The sequence below is a fragment of the Oncorhynchus masou genome, chromosome 4 (assembly GCF_036934945.1).
Source record: "Oncorhynchus masou masou isolate Uvic2021 chromosome 4, UVic_Omas_1.1, whole genome shotgun sequence".
Lineage (NCBI taxonomy): Eukaryota > Metazoa > Chordata > Actinopteri > Salmoniformes > Salmonidae > Oncorhynchus > Oncorhynchus masou.
In genome coordinates, this window is record NC_088215.1 from 7,225,491 (window position 1) to 7,243,173 (window position 17,683).

The following is a 17,683-nucleotide window of genomic DNA, read 5'->3' on the forward strand; positions in this document are numbered from 1 at the left end:
GACTTGAATGGAATTCTAATTCTATAACTCAGCAATAGCCATCTTTCAAAACCCACTGCTCCCTTTAACCCCCCCATTATGGACATTACGGAACCACTATGATTCATCCCCATCGTAGCTGGACATTAAATATGAAGCACCCAGCATCACCCAATTCCCTGTACAGTGCACTAGGGCCCTGGTGAAAAGTAGTGGACTATATGGGGAATAGGGTGTTGTTTGGGATGCACAATGCAGTGTGAAGGGGAGAGAAGGTCAAGGTTGTTGTGTTCATAATCGGATAAATAGAGAATTAGAAAGGTTTTGGGCCTGGTTCTCAAACCAGTGGCTCACTAAATGAGATTATACACTGGGGAAGAGGAGTGGCTGTCACTACACTCTGGGGAAGAGGAGTGGCTGTCACTACACTCTGGGGAAGAGGAGTGGCTGTCACTACACTCTGGGGAAGAGGAGTGGCTGTCACTGGGGAAGAGGACACTCTGGGGAAGAGGAGTGGCTGTCACTACACTCTGGGGAAGAGGAGTGGCTGTCACTACACTCTGGGGAAGAGGAGTGGCTGTCACTACACTCTGGGGAAGAGGAGTGGCTGTCACTACACTCTGGGGAAGAGGAGTGGCTGTCACTACACTCTGGGGAAGAGGAGTGGCTGTCACTACACTCTGGGGAAGAGGAGTGGCTGTCACTACACTCTGGGGAAGAGGAGTGGCTGTCACTACACTCTGGGGAAGAGGAGTGGCTGTCACTACACTCTGGGGAAGAGGAGTGGCTGTCACTACACTCTGGGGAAGAGGAGTGGCTGTCACTACACTCTGGGGAAGAGGAGTGGCTGTCACTGTCACTACACTCTGGGGAAGAGGAGTGGCTGTCACTACACTCTGGGGAAGAGGAGTGGCTGTCACTACACTCTGGGGAAGAGGAGTGGCTGTCACTACACTCTGGGGAAGAGGAGTGGCTGTCACTACACTCTGGGGAAGAGGAGTGGCTGTCACTACACTCTGGGGAAGAGGAGTGGCTGTCACTACACTCTGGGGAAGAGGAGTGGCTGTCACTACACTCTGGGGAAGAGGAGTGGCTGTCACTACACTCTGGGGAAGAGGAGTGGCTGTCACTACACTCTGGGGAAGAGGAGTGGCTGTCACTACACTCTGGGGAAGAGGAGTGGCTGTCACTACACTCTGGGGAAGAGGAGTGGCTGTCACTACACTCTGGGGAAGAGGAGTGGCTGTCACTACACTCTGGGGAAGAGGAGTGGCTGTCACTACACTCTGGGGAAGAGGAGTGGCTGTCACTACACTCTGGGGAAGAGGAGTGGCTGTCACTACACTCTGGGGAAGAGGAGTGGCTGTCACTACACTCTGGGGAAGAGGAGTGGCTGTCACTACACTCTGGGGAAGAGGAGTGGCTGTCACTACACTCTGGGGAAGAGGAGTGGCTGTCACTACACTCTGGGGAAGAGGAGTGGCTGTCACTACACTCTGGGGAAGAGGAGTGGCTGTCACTACACTCTGGGGAAGAGGAGTGGCTGTCACTACACTCTGGGGAAGAGGAGTGGCTGTCACTACACTCTGGGGAAGAGGAGTGGCTGTCACTACACTCTGGGGAAGAGGAGTGGCTGTCACTGGGGAAGAGGAGTGGCTGTCACTGGGGGACACTCTGGGGAAGAGGAGTGGCTGTCACTACACTCTGGGGAAGAGGAGTGGCTGTCACTACACTCTGGGGAAGAGGAGTGGCTGTCACTACACTCTGGGGAAGAGGAGTGGCTGTCACTACACTCTGGGGGAGAGTGGGACTGGGGAAGAGGAGTGGCTGTCACTACACTCTGGGGAAGAGGAGTGGCTGTCACTACACTCTGGGGAAGAGGAGTGGCTGTCACTACACTCTGGGGAAGAGGAGTGGCTGTCACTACACTCTGGGGAAGAGGAGTGGCTGTCACTACACTCTGGGGAAGAGGAGTGGCTGTCACTACACTCTGGGGAAGAGGAGTGGCTGTCACTACACTCTGGGGAAGAGGAGTGGCTGTCACTACACTCTGGGGAAGAGGAGTGGCTGTCACTACACTCTGGGGAAGAGGAGTGGCTGTCACTACACTCTGGGGAAGAGGAGTGGCTGTCACTACACTCTGGGGAAGAGGAGTGGCTGTCACTACACTCTGGGGAAGAGGAGTGGCTGTCACTACACTCTGGGGAAGAGGAGTGGCTGTCACTACACTCTGGGGAAGAGGAGTGGCTGTCACTACACTCTGGGGAAGAGGAGTGGCTGTCACTACACTCTGGGGAAGAGGACAGGCTGTCTCTACACTCTGGGTAAGAGGAGTGGATGTCACTACACTCTGGGGAAGAGGAGTGGCTGTCACTACACTCTGGGGAAGAGGAGTGGCTGTCACTACACTCTGGGGAAGAGGAGTGGCTGTCACTACACTCTGGGGAAGAGGAGTGGCTGTCACTACACTCTGGGGAAGAGGAGTGGCTGTCACTACACTCTGGGGAAGAGGAGTGGCTGTCACTACACTCTGGGGAAGAGGAGTGGCTGTCACTACACTCTGGGGAAGAGGAGTGGCTGTCACTACACTCTGGGGAAGAGGAGTGGCTGTCACTACACTCTGGGGAAGAGGAGTGGCTGTCACTACACTCTGGGGAAGAGGAGTGGCTGTCACTACACTCTGGGGAAGAGGAGTGGCTGTCACTACACTCTGGGGAAGAGGAGTGGCTGTCACTACACTCTGGGGAAGAGGAGTGGCTGTCACTACACTCTGGGGAAGAGGAGTGGCTGTCACTACACTCTGGGGAAGAGGAGTGGCTGTCACTACACTCTGGGGAAGAGGAGTGGCTGTCACTACACTCTGGGGAAGAGGAGTGGCTGTCACTACACTCTGGGGAAGAGGAGTGGCTGTCACTACACTCTGGGGAAGAGGACAGGCTGTCACTACACTCTGGGGAAGAGGAGTGGCTGTCACTACACACTGGGGAAGAGGAGTGGCTGTCACTACACTCTGGGGAAGAGGAGTGGCTGTCACTACACTCTGGGGAAGAGGAGTGGCTGTCACTACACTCTGGGGAAGAGGAGTGGCTGTCACTACACTCTGGGGAAGAGGAGTGGATGTCACTACACTCTGGGGAAGAGGAGTGGCTGTCACTACACTCTGGGGAAGAGGAGTGGCTGTCACTACACTCTGGGGAAGAGGAGTGGCTGTCACTACACTCTGGGGAAGAGGACAGGCTGTCACTACACTCTGGGGAAGAGGAGTGGCTGTCACTACACTCTGGGGGAGAGGAGGAGTGGCTGTCACTACACTCTGGGGAAGAGGAGTGGCTGTCACTACACTCTGGGGAAGAGGAGTGGCTGTCACTACACTCTGGGGAAGAGGAGTGGCTGTCACTACACTCTGGGGAAGAGGAGTGGCTGTCACTACACTCTGGGGAAGAGGAGTGGCTGTCACTACACTCTGGGGAAGAGGACAGGCTGTCACTACACTCTGGGGAAGAGGAGTGGCTGTCACTACACTCTGGGGAAGAGGAGTGGCTGTCACTACACTCTGGGGAAGAGGAGTGGCTGTCACTACACTCTGGGGAAGAGGAGTGGCTGTCACTACACTCTGGGGAAGAGGAGTGGCTGTCACTACACTCTGGGGAAGAGGAGTGGCTGTCACTACACTCTGGGGAAGAGGAGTGGCTGTCACTACACTCTGGGGAAGAGGAGTGGCTGTCACTACACTCTGGGGAAGAGGAGTGGCTGTCACTACACTCTGGTAAAACAAGACAAGGGTTGTGTGTGTGAGTGAGACAGAGAGAGAGATTGGTAATAGTTGGGATAGTTGTGGTGTTAGTGTAAATAACAGTGGCAGCATTCATTTTAGTAGTAATAATAGTCGCTTGTTATTTTTCATGTTTAACCAATTATTGATTATACTTTCTATTACTATCCACTGTTATCAGTCTAGTTTTATTTCTATTATTTTGTTTTTACTGTTCTATTTTATTATTTATTATTTTATTACAATGTGAAGTATATTGAATACATTGATGGTTTGTTTCTCATGCCAATAAATGAATTTGGATTTGAGAAAGACTTTTAACACGTTCCCTGAACATACAGTACCCATTGATTTCACAGAGCTTCCAATACTCCCACTAGAGCAATGAACAGACTTTAAGAGCTGCAGGCGATAGCAGCTCAGACGTTGAACAGACATCCCTAATGGTTACTGGTAGAGCAGAGCAGACAGTTCATTAGATTCAGATTCAGGGAAGCCGTTGACACAATGATATGGTTCTGTGTTCCAAATGGTACTCTTTTCCCTACATCGCGGACTACTTTTGACGAGAGCCCTACGAGCCCTGGTCAAAAGTAGTGTACTGAATAGGTGTGCCATTTGGGACGGGGACCATGGCGGCTTAATACGGCAGCGAGGGATCCCATGGCTCTTCATCACCAGCCTTATAGTAATTAAATTATACAAGACTGACAGCAAATGCTCTCTTATTGAAGAGGGTTAATTGCTGTTAAGATGTAGAGTGAGAATGCGAGGGAGAGAGTGAGAGGGGGAGAGAGAGATTCAACAAATCTAATGGCAGCTCCTCTCCTGCCCACCGACCCCAACCCACCCACGCGCCCACGACAGAGTGCTAAGATGTCATTTGTTTGTGTTGCTTTTTATTTTGAAAAGTATAAACATCGAAGAGCTTGATGTATGTTTGTACCATTTCTGTGTAACAGCCTTTGGCCTCTTGAGGGAGAGCGAGAACGAGAGACCGAGAGCTGTATGTTTCCATGGGACTATCAGTGGGCTTTTTTTGCTCATTCAGGTGAAGTCATTGAAAAGCCTCGTGTTGTATAGTGCAGTGCATTCAGAAAGGATTCAGACCCCTTCACCTTTTCCACATTTTATGTTACAGCATTATTCTAAAATTGATTAAATATTTTTTCCCCCTCGATCTACACACAATACCCCATTATGTCAAAGCAAAAACAGGTTTTGAGAAATGTTTGCATGAGTATTCAGACCCTTTGCTATGAGATTCGAAATTGAGCTCAGGTGCATCCTGTTTCCTTTGATCATCCTTGAGATGTTTCTACAAGTTGATTGGAGTCCACCGGTGGTAAATGATTTTGACATGATTTGGAAAAGCACACACCTGTCTATATAAGGTCCCACAGTTGACAGTGCATGTCAGAGCAAAAACCAAGCCATGAGGTCAAAGGAATTATCCATAGAATTCAGAGACAGGATTGTGTGGAGGCACAGATCTGGGGAAGGGTACCAAAAAGAAAATGCTTGGAACCAACGTCCAAACTGAGCAATTGGGGGAGAAGGGCCTTGGTCAGGGAGGTGACCAAGAACCCAATGTTCACTCTGACAGAGCTCCTCTGTGGAGATGGTAGAACCTCCCAGAAGGACAACCATCTCTGTCAGAGGGACCATCAATCATGCCTTTATGGTAGAGTGGCCAGAAGAAAGCCACTCCTCCCGCTTGGAGCTTGCCAAAAGGCACTTAAAGGACTCAAGATTATCTGGTCTGATGATACCAGGATTGAACTATTTGGCCTGAATGCCAAGCGTCACGTCTGGGGGAAACCTGGCACCATCCCTTTGGTGAAGCATGGCGGTGGCAGCATCATGCTGTGGAGAGTAAAGGGTCTGAACACATGTAAACGTGATATCAGTTTTTTTGGGGGGGATACATTTGCAAACATTTAGAAAAAACAGTTTTTGCTTTGTCATTATGGGCTATTGTGTGTAGATTGGTGAGGAATCCATTTTAGAATAAGTCTGTAATGTAACAACATTTGGAAAAGGACAAGGGGTCTGAATGCTTTTCGAATGCACTGTATATCTGCTTGTTCACAATATTTGAATTTCATCCCTTGAATTGACTGAATTGAAATGACATGAAATGCATGTAGCTCCTTCCACCTCATTGATTGGCCCCTCAGGCACCGTGGAGCCTGGTTGGTTGGTAAGACGTTCCGTAGATATCCGCTCTGTAGATCCGCCTCAACGCTGCAGTTTCTGATAAGTTCTAACAGATCTGACCATTACATCATAGTCCTTCATCAACACCAGCATGTCCTTCAGTCTACCCGGCAATGGAGCTGATGATCAACCTACTAACACATCTGCATAAGGTTTGGTGTACAGTACGCACATGTCTGTCCGTGCCACATCAAAGTTGATTTGTCATGATGCACATGATATCGTGTAGCGTACACAGTACAAGAATATGCTTATCGCAAGCTCTTCCACAAATGCATTCACACAAACACAGATATGAAATTACAAGTATTAAGTACACAAACATTACAGTGAGCAATGTCATTACATACCTACCTACCAGAGCTTAGTATAGTTTTTGTATTCGGTTTGTCTGACCTGGTTGCCAAAGGTGCAGGGGCTTTCCTTTGCCTTCCTGTGCCTTCCTGTACCTTCCTGTGCCTTCCTGTGCCTTCCTGTGCCTTCCTGTACCTTCCTGTACCTTCCTGTGCCAGCGAGCTTGTAAATGAGAAAGCCAGTGGCTGACAAAAATCATTTGATTGTGCCGCAACGTCCACAATGAAAAATTCAGCACCTCGTTTCCACGCTTCTTCTGAGCGCTTCGCTTGTTAAACTTTAATGTCCGTATGCATGCACTCACCCCTGGTCCTCACATGTGATGGTAAGTCAGGCTTACTGAACCATGGTTACGGTTCATCATGCTTTTCCAAATGGCAAGAGACACTTGGACGTCTGTTACGGAAGCTTCAGGAGATTGTGGACATACTGGAAAACCTCTGCCATACATCTTAATCGCACGTGTTAATTCCCGTAAGGGATCATAAAATCAGGAGGCTTCATTTTCACCAGACATTTATGAGAAATGCTATTGTGACTGTGTCCATATAACATTTAAAACTGGACCAACTGTCAGTGAAAGTTGTTTCCTGGTTGTAGTCTGTCCTCTTGCTGTTAGTGGAGATGCGGTGACAACCATAGAACCAGGTAAGGTCGTCTTGACTTCTCCTCCTCACATCTGAAACCTCCATTTTCTGTGCCTTTTCATACTTTATTTGCTCAAATCAAATTTCCCAATGGTTTATATCAACTGCAAACTTCCTGTCCATGTCAGCAGTAGAGAGGAAATTGTGACAGCGATATTGGGGCTCTGCAGGAGATGCATCTCTTAAAATCAGACTAGAAAAACCAGTCCCATTTTCAGTGCAATCAGAACACTTGATGAATGTGAGTTGACAGCAATGTCACCTTATTTTAAGAGTCTGTTATAAACTTTTTATAAAGGCATTTATAAACTGTGTGTTCACCATATGAATCTTTAGTACTGTTTTTGCAATTTAAAGTGAGCGCCATTTGTACTTTAGAAACACTTTCAAAATGTTTGGAGTGACCAGTGTAATTTCAATGTGGGAGTAATGATTAGTAAATGGCCAGCAAACTGTTTGTAAATGCCTTATAAATTGTTTATTATGGATCGTAAAGTGTTACCCAATACCTTTAAATAGAGTCAGGTCATTGCCAGGAATGGCTTTTTATAATGGTGGATTTTGATGAGTTGAGTTCATGTTTAAGTAAAAAAAGACAGCTTCCGAATAGCCATTTTTAATGTTTTATTTGCATTATCATACAGTAGGTACAAATTACACTATTGATTACAAGGTAAGTAGCTCAGACCCGCTTTCAAAGGGTTTTTGGGGAGAATGAACATAAACCATTTGCAAAATACAATATATTCTTTCTTTTACAAGTCTATGTAGATATCTAAATCATTATGTACAGGGACAGAAGAAGCGCTTGGTTTGGACATGAATCAACAGAGAATATGGGGGAGAGGCTGGCTGTGTCCCAGATGGAATCCTATTCCCCATATAGTGCACTACTTTTGACCAGGGCCTATGGACAAAAGTAGTGCAATATATAGGGAATCGGGTGCCATTTGGGACACACAACGTAGAAAATATAAAGCAGGATGTAAACGAAGGTGAAAAAGAACACATTTGGCCAATTCTTTCCCCAGTACGTTTTGGGAGGATTGGAAGGGGCAAGAAGGGCAGGTAGGTGTCAGCCTGTAGAGGCGAGTTTCTCGGACGAAACTGCTTTCATGAACTGATTGGATCTTGAAGGAGAAGGGATGAGGGCTTTGTCAGTAAGGGAATGGATCGATTGCCCAGGCACTGAGGAAGGGGGAGGAATGGAAGGATGGACAGAGGAGATGAGGGGGGTTTAACAGGCCAATAGGATGAGGAACGGGGTTGTTCACCGATCAATTATTCACTCATCCACACACTCACTCATTTATTCACTCAACAACCACTCATTTATGGTTTCCTTCCCTCCCTCTCTCTCACACGCACATGTAAACACACACACTGACTGACAGGCACAGGGAGTTAAGGTAAGGGGTAAGCAGGCATGGTATTGCAGAAGGGTCATACTGCTGTCGGCTATAAAGCATAAAGGTAAACTCCCACAGAGGTGTAGGCTGCTAACGTGACATAAAAAAAATAACCACAAGAAACGACTGCCGGATTGACTGGCATCAGAACCACGTAGACATGATTTGAATTAGCAATCCCTTAGCTACATATTTTTTAGCGAGAATGCACATGGGTCGGAAAGACGTTGTGAAATGTGGTGTTGGCACGCTCTCTTGGACTAACCACTAAGAGTCTACCAGGGAGAGACATCTGTATTGACGAGTCATCGGTATTGAAAAAAAACATGTGTATTGACAACACATCGGTATTGATAAGATTTCGGTATTGACGGGTCATTGGTATGACTACAGCTAGTGCAACGCTGCTGTTGTCGGGTTCTGGCCGTTTCAGGTTTGGCACAGTTACGAGGTTAGGAAAAGGTTTATAGGAGCAAAAGTCGAGGGAATTGTATAAACCTAGCAACAGTCGGATGTTAAGATATGAATTGCTGTGATGATAATTCCGCAAAACATTCCTGTATTACTTGAGCAGGATCTATAACCAAACAATAAAACGACGACAATACATGTACATTTTTTATATACGAACAAACAATACTAACGATAAGAAGAAACAAAACCCCTTCATTGAGACACTAGAGAGCAAGTTGTCCCATTGGGTCTAGTACAGGGACGTGTTTAGAAGTTCCCCTAACCGCATATCTGTAGTCAGATTTGACCATAGCCTCCTAATTGTGAATGGCTAGGATTAGGGTAGGTTCAGCTGATCTTGGATCTGGTGTTTGGGCAGAGACTCCTTGCTATCCAACCAGGGGCCTGGTTACTGGTACTGAGTATCATGCAGCATTTATATCATTTTGTTAAACTTATTTTTAAATCCTCACCAACAACATGCAAATACAAGAGCCAGGCACACATTCAGTCAACTCACTCAGCGATCGCATTCAAGGACATCGGATATGTGCGATGGAGACGAGAGCAAACGGAAAACGTTTGATAATATCGGCAAAAGTCGTCCAGATGTTTCTCTCGGTTTGCTAATCCCGACCGACTCGTTTAAAAGACTTTGTCACCTAATTGTTACAAAGTTGATATTTTGGGGTACTTTTACATAGAAATATGTTAACCTATCTAACGTAATAAAATCACATTCAGTTGTTGGTACAAAATCTGCGAGATACTATACTTTTTTTTAAATAGCTCATTAATATTTACAAAAAAAGAGTTAATACACTGGTATGTGTTACACTAAAATATTAATTAGAACTAATTGGGGGGAGAGGGGGGGTGCATGACATCACATAAAAGCAGAAAAGGGAACTAATCGTTTTAATAACGTGATACTCTAGTCAACATGGTTAGAATGGCGTTATAGCCATGTATAAGGGTATAAGCATGCAATATAATATTGCACAGTTCATTGAGTAAGCAAACAATAACTCAACATCAATTTAAATTTAGTCACTACCTCTCTCTCTCTCAAAAAAAAAAAGAGTTTTCGGTCATTTACTTCCTAAATTCTCAATAGATTTCCCTCGGGAACTTAACATTGAAGGGCTTCTTCAGGTTAAAGAGAATCATGGCCTTTTTGATAAGTGGGCAGAGTGAAAGTCAGGACAGGAGGATAGTAAAAAAGGCTGTCACAAAGTAGTGCTACCTGATTACCATTTGCTTTTGGAACGATCGCCTTTATACTTCTGTTAACCTGTGATTCTTGTGTAGGTGTTGAAAGAAGATGGGACTGTTGCACTGCCTACTTCGTCTAACCACAACTTCCACTGCGTTCTGTTTCAATGTCCACCCACAGTTGTAAACCTAATGACAAGATAACCATACAACCTGTACTTCAAGGTTCAAGATATCCCTGTGTTAATGTAACGTGTGTGTACAGCTGTATGATCTTAATTTGAGCCAGTGTGCTACAGCAGGAAAATAATCCGTGCGGCTACAGGAAATGTGAGTTACTATGTGAGTTATTATGTGGATTATAATTAATAGCCTTTTTTCTTTTTTTTAGGGGTTGATACATTTTTCGTAAAGGAAAAAAACCAAGTCTGAAATGTCTAAGTGGAAATTACAAACTTCAGAAGCCTTTTTAAACCTCAAACACATTACACATTTTAGTTTGCAATGCAGGAAAGTTTTCCTGCAATGGGGTGATCAAATTAAGATCCTACATCTGTATGTGCGTGTTATTGTTAGTGTGTCATGATATTCGTACTGGGTGTGTATTATTTGATGTATATTGAAGCATAGGGGGACCTGTAATGACACATATTGAAATAAAATCTCACCAACACAAGGTAAAACTGTAAACATCGTCTCCCTGTACTGACCTCATATTTGGCTCTGACCCAATAGCTCAAAACACGAGATTATGTTTGTAGTTGCCTTGGGTTCCAATGGAGACTAGTATAGCCAGTACAGGGTTTAACAAGAAGTTAACCCTTCGCTCTAGAATCAGAAAAAAAACTGGCATAGTTTCATGGGTTTTGTCCCCACACATTCAAAACAACAGGTCAGTCATCTCAATATTTGTCATGATTCATTTCAATATCTATCATGATTCATTTCAAACAATTGCCCATCCGAAAACAAACACAACAGGTGGGAGGGAAAGTATATCAACCCTACATACATCTCCTTCCTCAAACCTTCACCCTCCCCCTCACCATTAACACACAGCACTTCCACTCACCAACTCCTCTCACTCAGAGCCCCAAGTCCAATTCCTAGAGGACACATCACTAATACATTGATAGAGGAACTCAAAATGGCGGTTGATATCAGGGTCTGTGTTGGTTGTTGTAGAGTTGGACCAGTTTTGGTGATTGGGAGTTTGGCTTGAAGAGGCTGCAGTTGGTGGAGGGTTAGTGCTAGGTAGGGAGCAGAGGTAGGAAGGGGGTCCGTGGCCCCCTCCCCCTCATACGGTGTGCAGGGAGACCAGGGAGGGGTGCACGAACTGGGGGTTGATGAAGGAGAAGCCTGAGAAGTCGGCTTGGTCGATGTTGGCGATGACCAGCTGGTCGGGGGGCGTGAGCTGGGGCTGGGTGCGCGTGAAGAACTTGTCGAAGTTCTCCGCCCCTTTGCCGCACTGCGAGAGAGGGATAGAAAGAGAGAGAGAGAGAGAGAGAGAGCGAAAGAGAGGTTTTAAAATGGGAGGCGTAGGTGGTTGCAACTGTAGCATACGGAACACACAAAGATAAGAAATACTGTACATGTGCAAATGTGAAACTGGGCTTCATTATATATCCCTCCACCTCCATCGCCTGGTCTGCTAAATGAGAGAACGGGGGGGGGAAGAGAACATTTCACACCTGATACCGCTATTTCTACCCCTATTCTCCCCCTCCTGTTTCCATGCTAACATCACATGACATGCTCTACATCCCAGCCTGAGTCCCAAATTACATCCCATTCTCTTTCTTTCGACCAGAGCCCTATGGGCTCTAAAGTAGTGCACTATAGAGGGTGTAGGGTGCCATTTGGGAGGAAACCCCAGTCACCTGGGTTGTAATGTTTTTTTAATGCAATTGAATCCAATGGTTTAAAAAGTAACATTGGAGCGCAGCTGTGAAACATTAATCAGTACTGCACAAACAAGACTTTGGACAGAGTCGCAGAGGGAATTGAGGGAGATGTCAGGACCTCTACAGTCGAACATGCCGTAGCCACTTCTGACCTAGTAACCTGTTTTGATCGAGCTCCTCGTGTTGTTTGGATGTACAGTGGGGTCTGTAATTATTGACGCACTTGATTAAGTGCGGCTCCGTTGGTGCAGTAGGGTTCGATTCCCACATGGGACCAATATGAAAATGTATGCACTCATTACTGTTAGTTGTGCTGGGTAAGAGAGTCTGCTAAATGACTCAAATCTAAATGTAAAATAAAGATGAGCAATAACAACTGTGTTAAACAAATATGACCCTTAACGTTTTGAAAAAAAATATTACTTTTGAAAAAAAAAAACATTTTTCTCTGAGCAATTGTATCAGTATAAAATACTTTCCATTTTTTTTCTTGCGCATACAATAGTTGAATTATTTATTATTTATTATTGCTAATCTTTACCAAGGGTGTCAATAATTTCACACCCCACTGTATATAGAGGTCTTATGTAACATCTCACCTCAAATGTCAAATCTGATTGCGTTGCGACAGACGAAAAGTTCACTTGAATCAAAATAGCCACGTGGCCAATCGATGTACAGCGGGGTTGTCAAAGGGTTAATTGGCGTGTTGACAAGAGCAGAGCAAACGTCTGCAACTGAACGTGAGAAATGTGGAGCCGCTTTCATCGCGACTGTAAAGACGGGGCGATCCAAACCTGTCAATGGCAGGGAGACGAATCAGGCGAGGGGGGTGGTTGGATTAGCATTCCACAGCTAACAAGCCAAGGTCAACTACGTGAACGCTCTTGGGAGCATATGGGTGAAACATATCACTTCTGTCGTCTGCAAGATGATAGTCCTAGAAAACATACGATGGATACGATGGATTTGTATGTACGACGTAGTTCTCAATGGAGTCACGCCAGCATTCAGTTGTCTTGTTCAAAATTGTGTTGTGTATGTTTAAAAAGAAACTTGAATGCAAAATGGGCAGAGAAAATGAATTTACACATGAGTCATTTAGCAGATGCCCTTATCCAGAGTGACTGGGGAATACGCCTACTTAGGTATTTTGCGTGGTTGTTTCACGACAGTATGGCGATACATCTGAATAAGAGCAGCTGCTCGAGCCCTACGGCATTACTGAAGACCATTAGGGCGACTGGGACGCAAATGGCACAAAATGGCCACCAACACCAAAAATACCGCTGTGAGCACTGCTGTCAGTCGCGTCACGCTTCTGACACCTTTAAAGCGCCTCGCGCTGTGGCTTGAACTTGTGAAGGCCTCAATTCCACTTAGTAACACAGTGTGCCTTCTAACAGTCGATACGTGAAGGCCTGTAGAGTTTGGAACACTTCTTCTCAAAGGCAGTCTCCCCCCCCCCAAAATGGTGGTTTATTTTGGAGGATCCTGGTGCGTAGGTTGCAGTGATTCCCTCTTGGGTTGGGGTCTTAAGAGTCTAAGGATTGTCGCCAGTACCTTGGGCAATTGGGTAAATTCAAATAGATAACAGCTCGAAATGCTTTAGCACCATTACATGACTAAGGATACAGTTAACACATAAAATGACAATGGTAAATCTATAATAAGACACCAAAGTTCATAGGGGCATTACAGAGAGCACAGGCAGTGGGGACCGGGGAATTAAAGACTTATCCTCGAACTTCACAGTGTGGCTCTGTCGTTAACACCAGAAACCCTGCTGCACCTCTTCTTGCTCTGTCCTCATCAGTTATTCCACCTACACTGTGCGTGTGTGTGTGTTTGTTCTACTTAATGGGCTTTAAACCTCCCCAGGGACCTGGCAGGGAATATCCCTCCCTCTCTATATATCTCTCTCTCTGTGTACAGTAAGCCGACGTGGGAAAAGGATATGGGTTGATTCACATTACTTAGCCGAGACAAGCTGTACTGTGCTGGCCTTGTTGCGCACCTGTAGCAGGGTTGGTCAAGCTTCCTCTTGCTACCGCAGAAATATTTATTTGGATGTTTATGTGTTCAGATCGGTTAGTTGAATTTACATGTCAATAAGGTGCAACGCCATTGGCCACCCTTGCAGATAGGGAAGATTGGTGATATATTGACTCTAAATCTACATCAATCCCTGATTAGGACACCTCAGAAATACACCCAACATAGTTGTTGGAATCCATGCCAGAAAGGACCATGTGAAAGGTAAAAGGTAAAAGTCGTCTACACGGCACGTCGGTGGTGATTCGAAGGGGAAAAGTCCCGTTGTCCTATATTCATAGTTGTGTGGTGTATGTGTGTGTCCGTGCGTGCGTGCGCGCAGTGGGCCTGGGGCCTCCGACTGTCCTCCTGTGTCCTCCTTGACTCCTACGCTGACTGACAAGTGACACCAGCCACCCACTGTCACTCTGTGTCAAGACGCAGTAGGAGGGAGAAGAGGAGAGACAGCAACAACACACATCAACATAGAAGAGAGAAAGCACATAAGTGATATGGCCACATTTGTGGCGCAAAAGAGCACAGATCTCCCTATAATACATATTGTTGAAGAAAAGCCACAAATTCATTCACGCCACAACAGATTATGATGAGGTTTATGGGATTTGTCCACAAAAGAGATGGATGAAAGGAGTACCACACAAATCCCTTCCGTCACCCTCTATCAGTCTCCTCGAATACTGTAGTATTCGAGCGTAGTGCTGCCTGCATCACTATGCAAATAGCCATTTGTCTTGTTTGAACAGTGGCCAATCAGTCACACAGATAGTCAGAGATCTCATATCGATCGAGACAAACAATCTCCCACATTCCCCCCCCAAAAACACATCTTCCACTAAAAAGCAACATATTTCTGCCCCAAACTCTTATCACCTCCTCTCCTCTTTTAAATCCTCCCCCTTTGTCTCTGAGACCTAAACCCACCCATATGCAAATGTGTCTCTGGTCAATTAAACTTAAATTCAATTCATTCATGAAGTCAAGTGCAATTCCAGCTTACTTTCTGGATTGACTGACTGTCGACTCCAATGAAATTGACTCAAACCTGCCGCAGCTTCGTTTCCGCTGTGTTTAACGTCTGTTACAATGTCCACTCATTGTACACGTTACGCTGTGCTACTCTTAATGACGGATGGCATTGCTCGCAAACTGCTGTTTGACCTACTTTGGGTCTTTCTCCGTGTCACACATACAGACATTAAAGGAACTCTATTTAGTATGATAAATGGCTGTGTCTGTCTCTATTCAAATACTTGCTGAGGTGTCTCTCTCTCTCTCACCTCCAATCCGCTCTTAATACAGAACGACCTACAGCCTCTCAGTGTTGTTTTGATGATCTTCTTACAGTGCCTTCAGAAAGTATTCATACCCCTCAACTTAATCCACATTTTGTGTTACAGCCTGAATTCAAAATGGATGAAATATATATATATATATTTTCTTTAACCCATCTACACACAATACCCCAATAGAAATTTTGGCAAATGTATTGAAAATTATATATAGAAATCGCATTTGCTTAAGTATTCACACCTCTGAGTCACTACTTTGTTGAAGCACCTTTGTCAGCAAATACAGATGTGAGTCTTTCTAGGTAAATCTCTATGAGCTTTCCATGCGTGGATTGTGCAACATTTGCACATAATTTTTTTTCCTAAATTCTTCAAGATCTGTAACATCGGTTGGTTATCATTGCTAGACAACCATTTTCAAGGTGATTTAAGTCAAAACTGTAACTCGGCCACTCAGGAACATTCCCTGTCTTCTTGGTAAGCAAATCCAGTGTTTAGGTATTTTGACCTCCTGAAAGGTGAATTCATCTCCCAGTGTCTGGTGGAAAGCAGACAACCAGGTTAACCTCTAGGATTTTGCCTGTGCTTAGCTCCATTATTATTCGTTTATCCTGAAAAACTCCCCAGACTTAACGATAACAAGCATACACATAACATGATGCAGTCACCACTATGCGTGACATTTTTGAGAGTGGTACTCAGTAATGGCTTTGCCAAAACATTTTCAGTATTGCTTTAGTACCTTGATGCAAACAGGATGCATGTTTTGGAATATGTTTTATTCTGTACAGGCTTCCTTCTTTTCACTCTGTCAATTATGTTAGTATTGTGCAGTAACAACAATGTTGTTGATCCATCCTCAGTTTTCTCCTATCACATGTAACTGTTTTAAAGTCACCATTGGCCTCATGCTGAAATCTCTGAGTGGTTTCCTTCCTCTCGGGCAACTAAGTTAGGAAGGACAACCTGTATCTTTGTGGATGTATTGATACACCATCCAAAGTGTAATTAATAACTTCACCATGCTCAAAGGGATATTCAATGTCAACTTAAAAAAAAAACTATCTAGCAATATGTGCCCTTCTTTGCAAGGCATTGGAAAACCTCCCTGGTCTTTGTGGTTGAATCAGTGTTTGAAATTCACTGCTCGACTGAGGGATCCTAAAGATAAATGTATGTGTGGGGTAAAAGAGATGAGGTAGTCATTATTGCACACAGAGTGAGTCCATGCAACTTGTTAATGAACATTTGACTCCTGAACTTATTTAGGCTTGCCTTAACAAATACATATTGACTCAAGACATTTCAGCTATTCATTTTTAATTACTTTTTAAACATGTCAATAAACATAACTCCATTTTGACATTCTGGGACATTCTGTGTAAGGACAGTGACAGAAAATGTAAATTGAATCCATTTTAAATTCAGGCTGTAACAGCAAAATGTGGAAAAAGTCAATGGGTGTGAACACTTGAAGGCATTTTCTTTGGTCAACAACACTTAAAACACTACAGTTGTAACACCAAGATACACCTGGTATATCCTTCTGAACTGCTGATATCTCTCGTTTCATCCATCCTTTAAAATCAGTCCGACTATAGTAATATCCAAAAATTGTTCTTTAGTCATCAGATAACACTATTATGTTTCTTTCTCACATGAATCTGGATGGAAAATCCAAAAAGAACACAAAATCACCATCACTAAAAAAATACCAGGACAAGTGGACGTGCTTTATCCAATAACACGACTTCCCTGCCTACAAAACCTACTGTGACTCATAGACAGTCCAAAATGTAGATTGGTGTGTTTGTGCCAACAGTATTTTCCATGTGTTTTATATGTGTGTGCCTGGCTTTATGTTCTAATCCAACACTTCCTCAATATGACTACCGTGAAACGGAAATTAAAACGCAGTCCCTCAAATAGCCGTCTGCCCCTTTTGATACCTGGGCAACGGCACAAATTTAAATGAAATAAACGTCTGTTTTAAATGAAACGCTGGCTCCAAATTAATTATTGACCAGGTTACCATGAATTGTTTGACTTGTTACATTAAATGATGTAGCCAGTAAGAAACTGCTAACCATTGACTGCTAACAGCTGAGAACTGCTAGCTAGCTGACAAGCAGAAAAACAGTCAACAACTTCGGGAGTACAAACCCCTAGAAATCGTCCGATCGCTCTCTAGTGGCAAGTGAGAACTGCCAAAAATGCACAGTTAATAGGAGAATAATTCTGTCAAGGAAATTTTTTTAGAGGCATACTAAAACAATATTAACATGACGCCATGTGTAAATCACAACACATTAGTGTAGGAAATGAAAACATTAGAATGTTGGAAGTGAATGCTGGAATTAAACAATGAACTATGCAAATGAGCAAA

General features: G+C 44.6%; 1 protein-coding gene across 1 annotated transcript in view; it reads right to left on the reverse strand.

Annotated features, from left to right (window-relative positions):
* Positions 1–7,581: 7,581 nt before the first annotated feature.
* Positions 7,582–17,683, reverse strand: part of LOC135522487 (protein kinase C alpha type-like) — a 226,709-nt gene continuing 216,607 nt past the window's right edge. Inside the window, exon 17 of the mRNA XM_064948789.1 lies at positions 7,582–11,517. Coding sequence (XP_064804861.1) covers positions 11,347–11,517 — 171 coding nt within the window. The 3' untranslated portion in view covers positions 7,582–11,346. The remainder of the gene's footprint in view (positions 11,518–17,683) is intronic.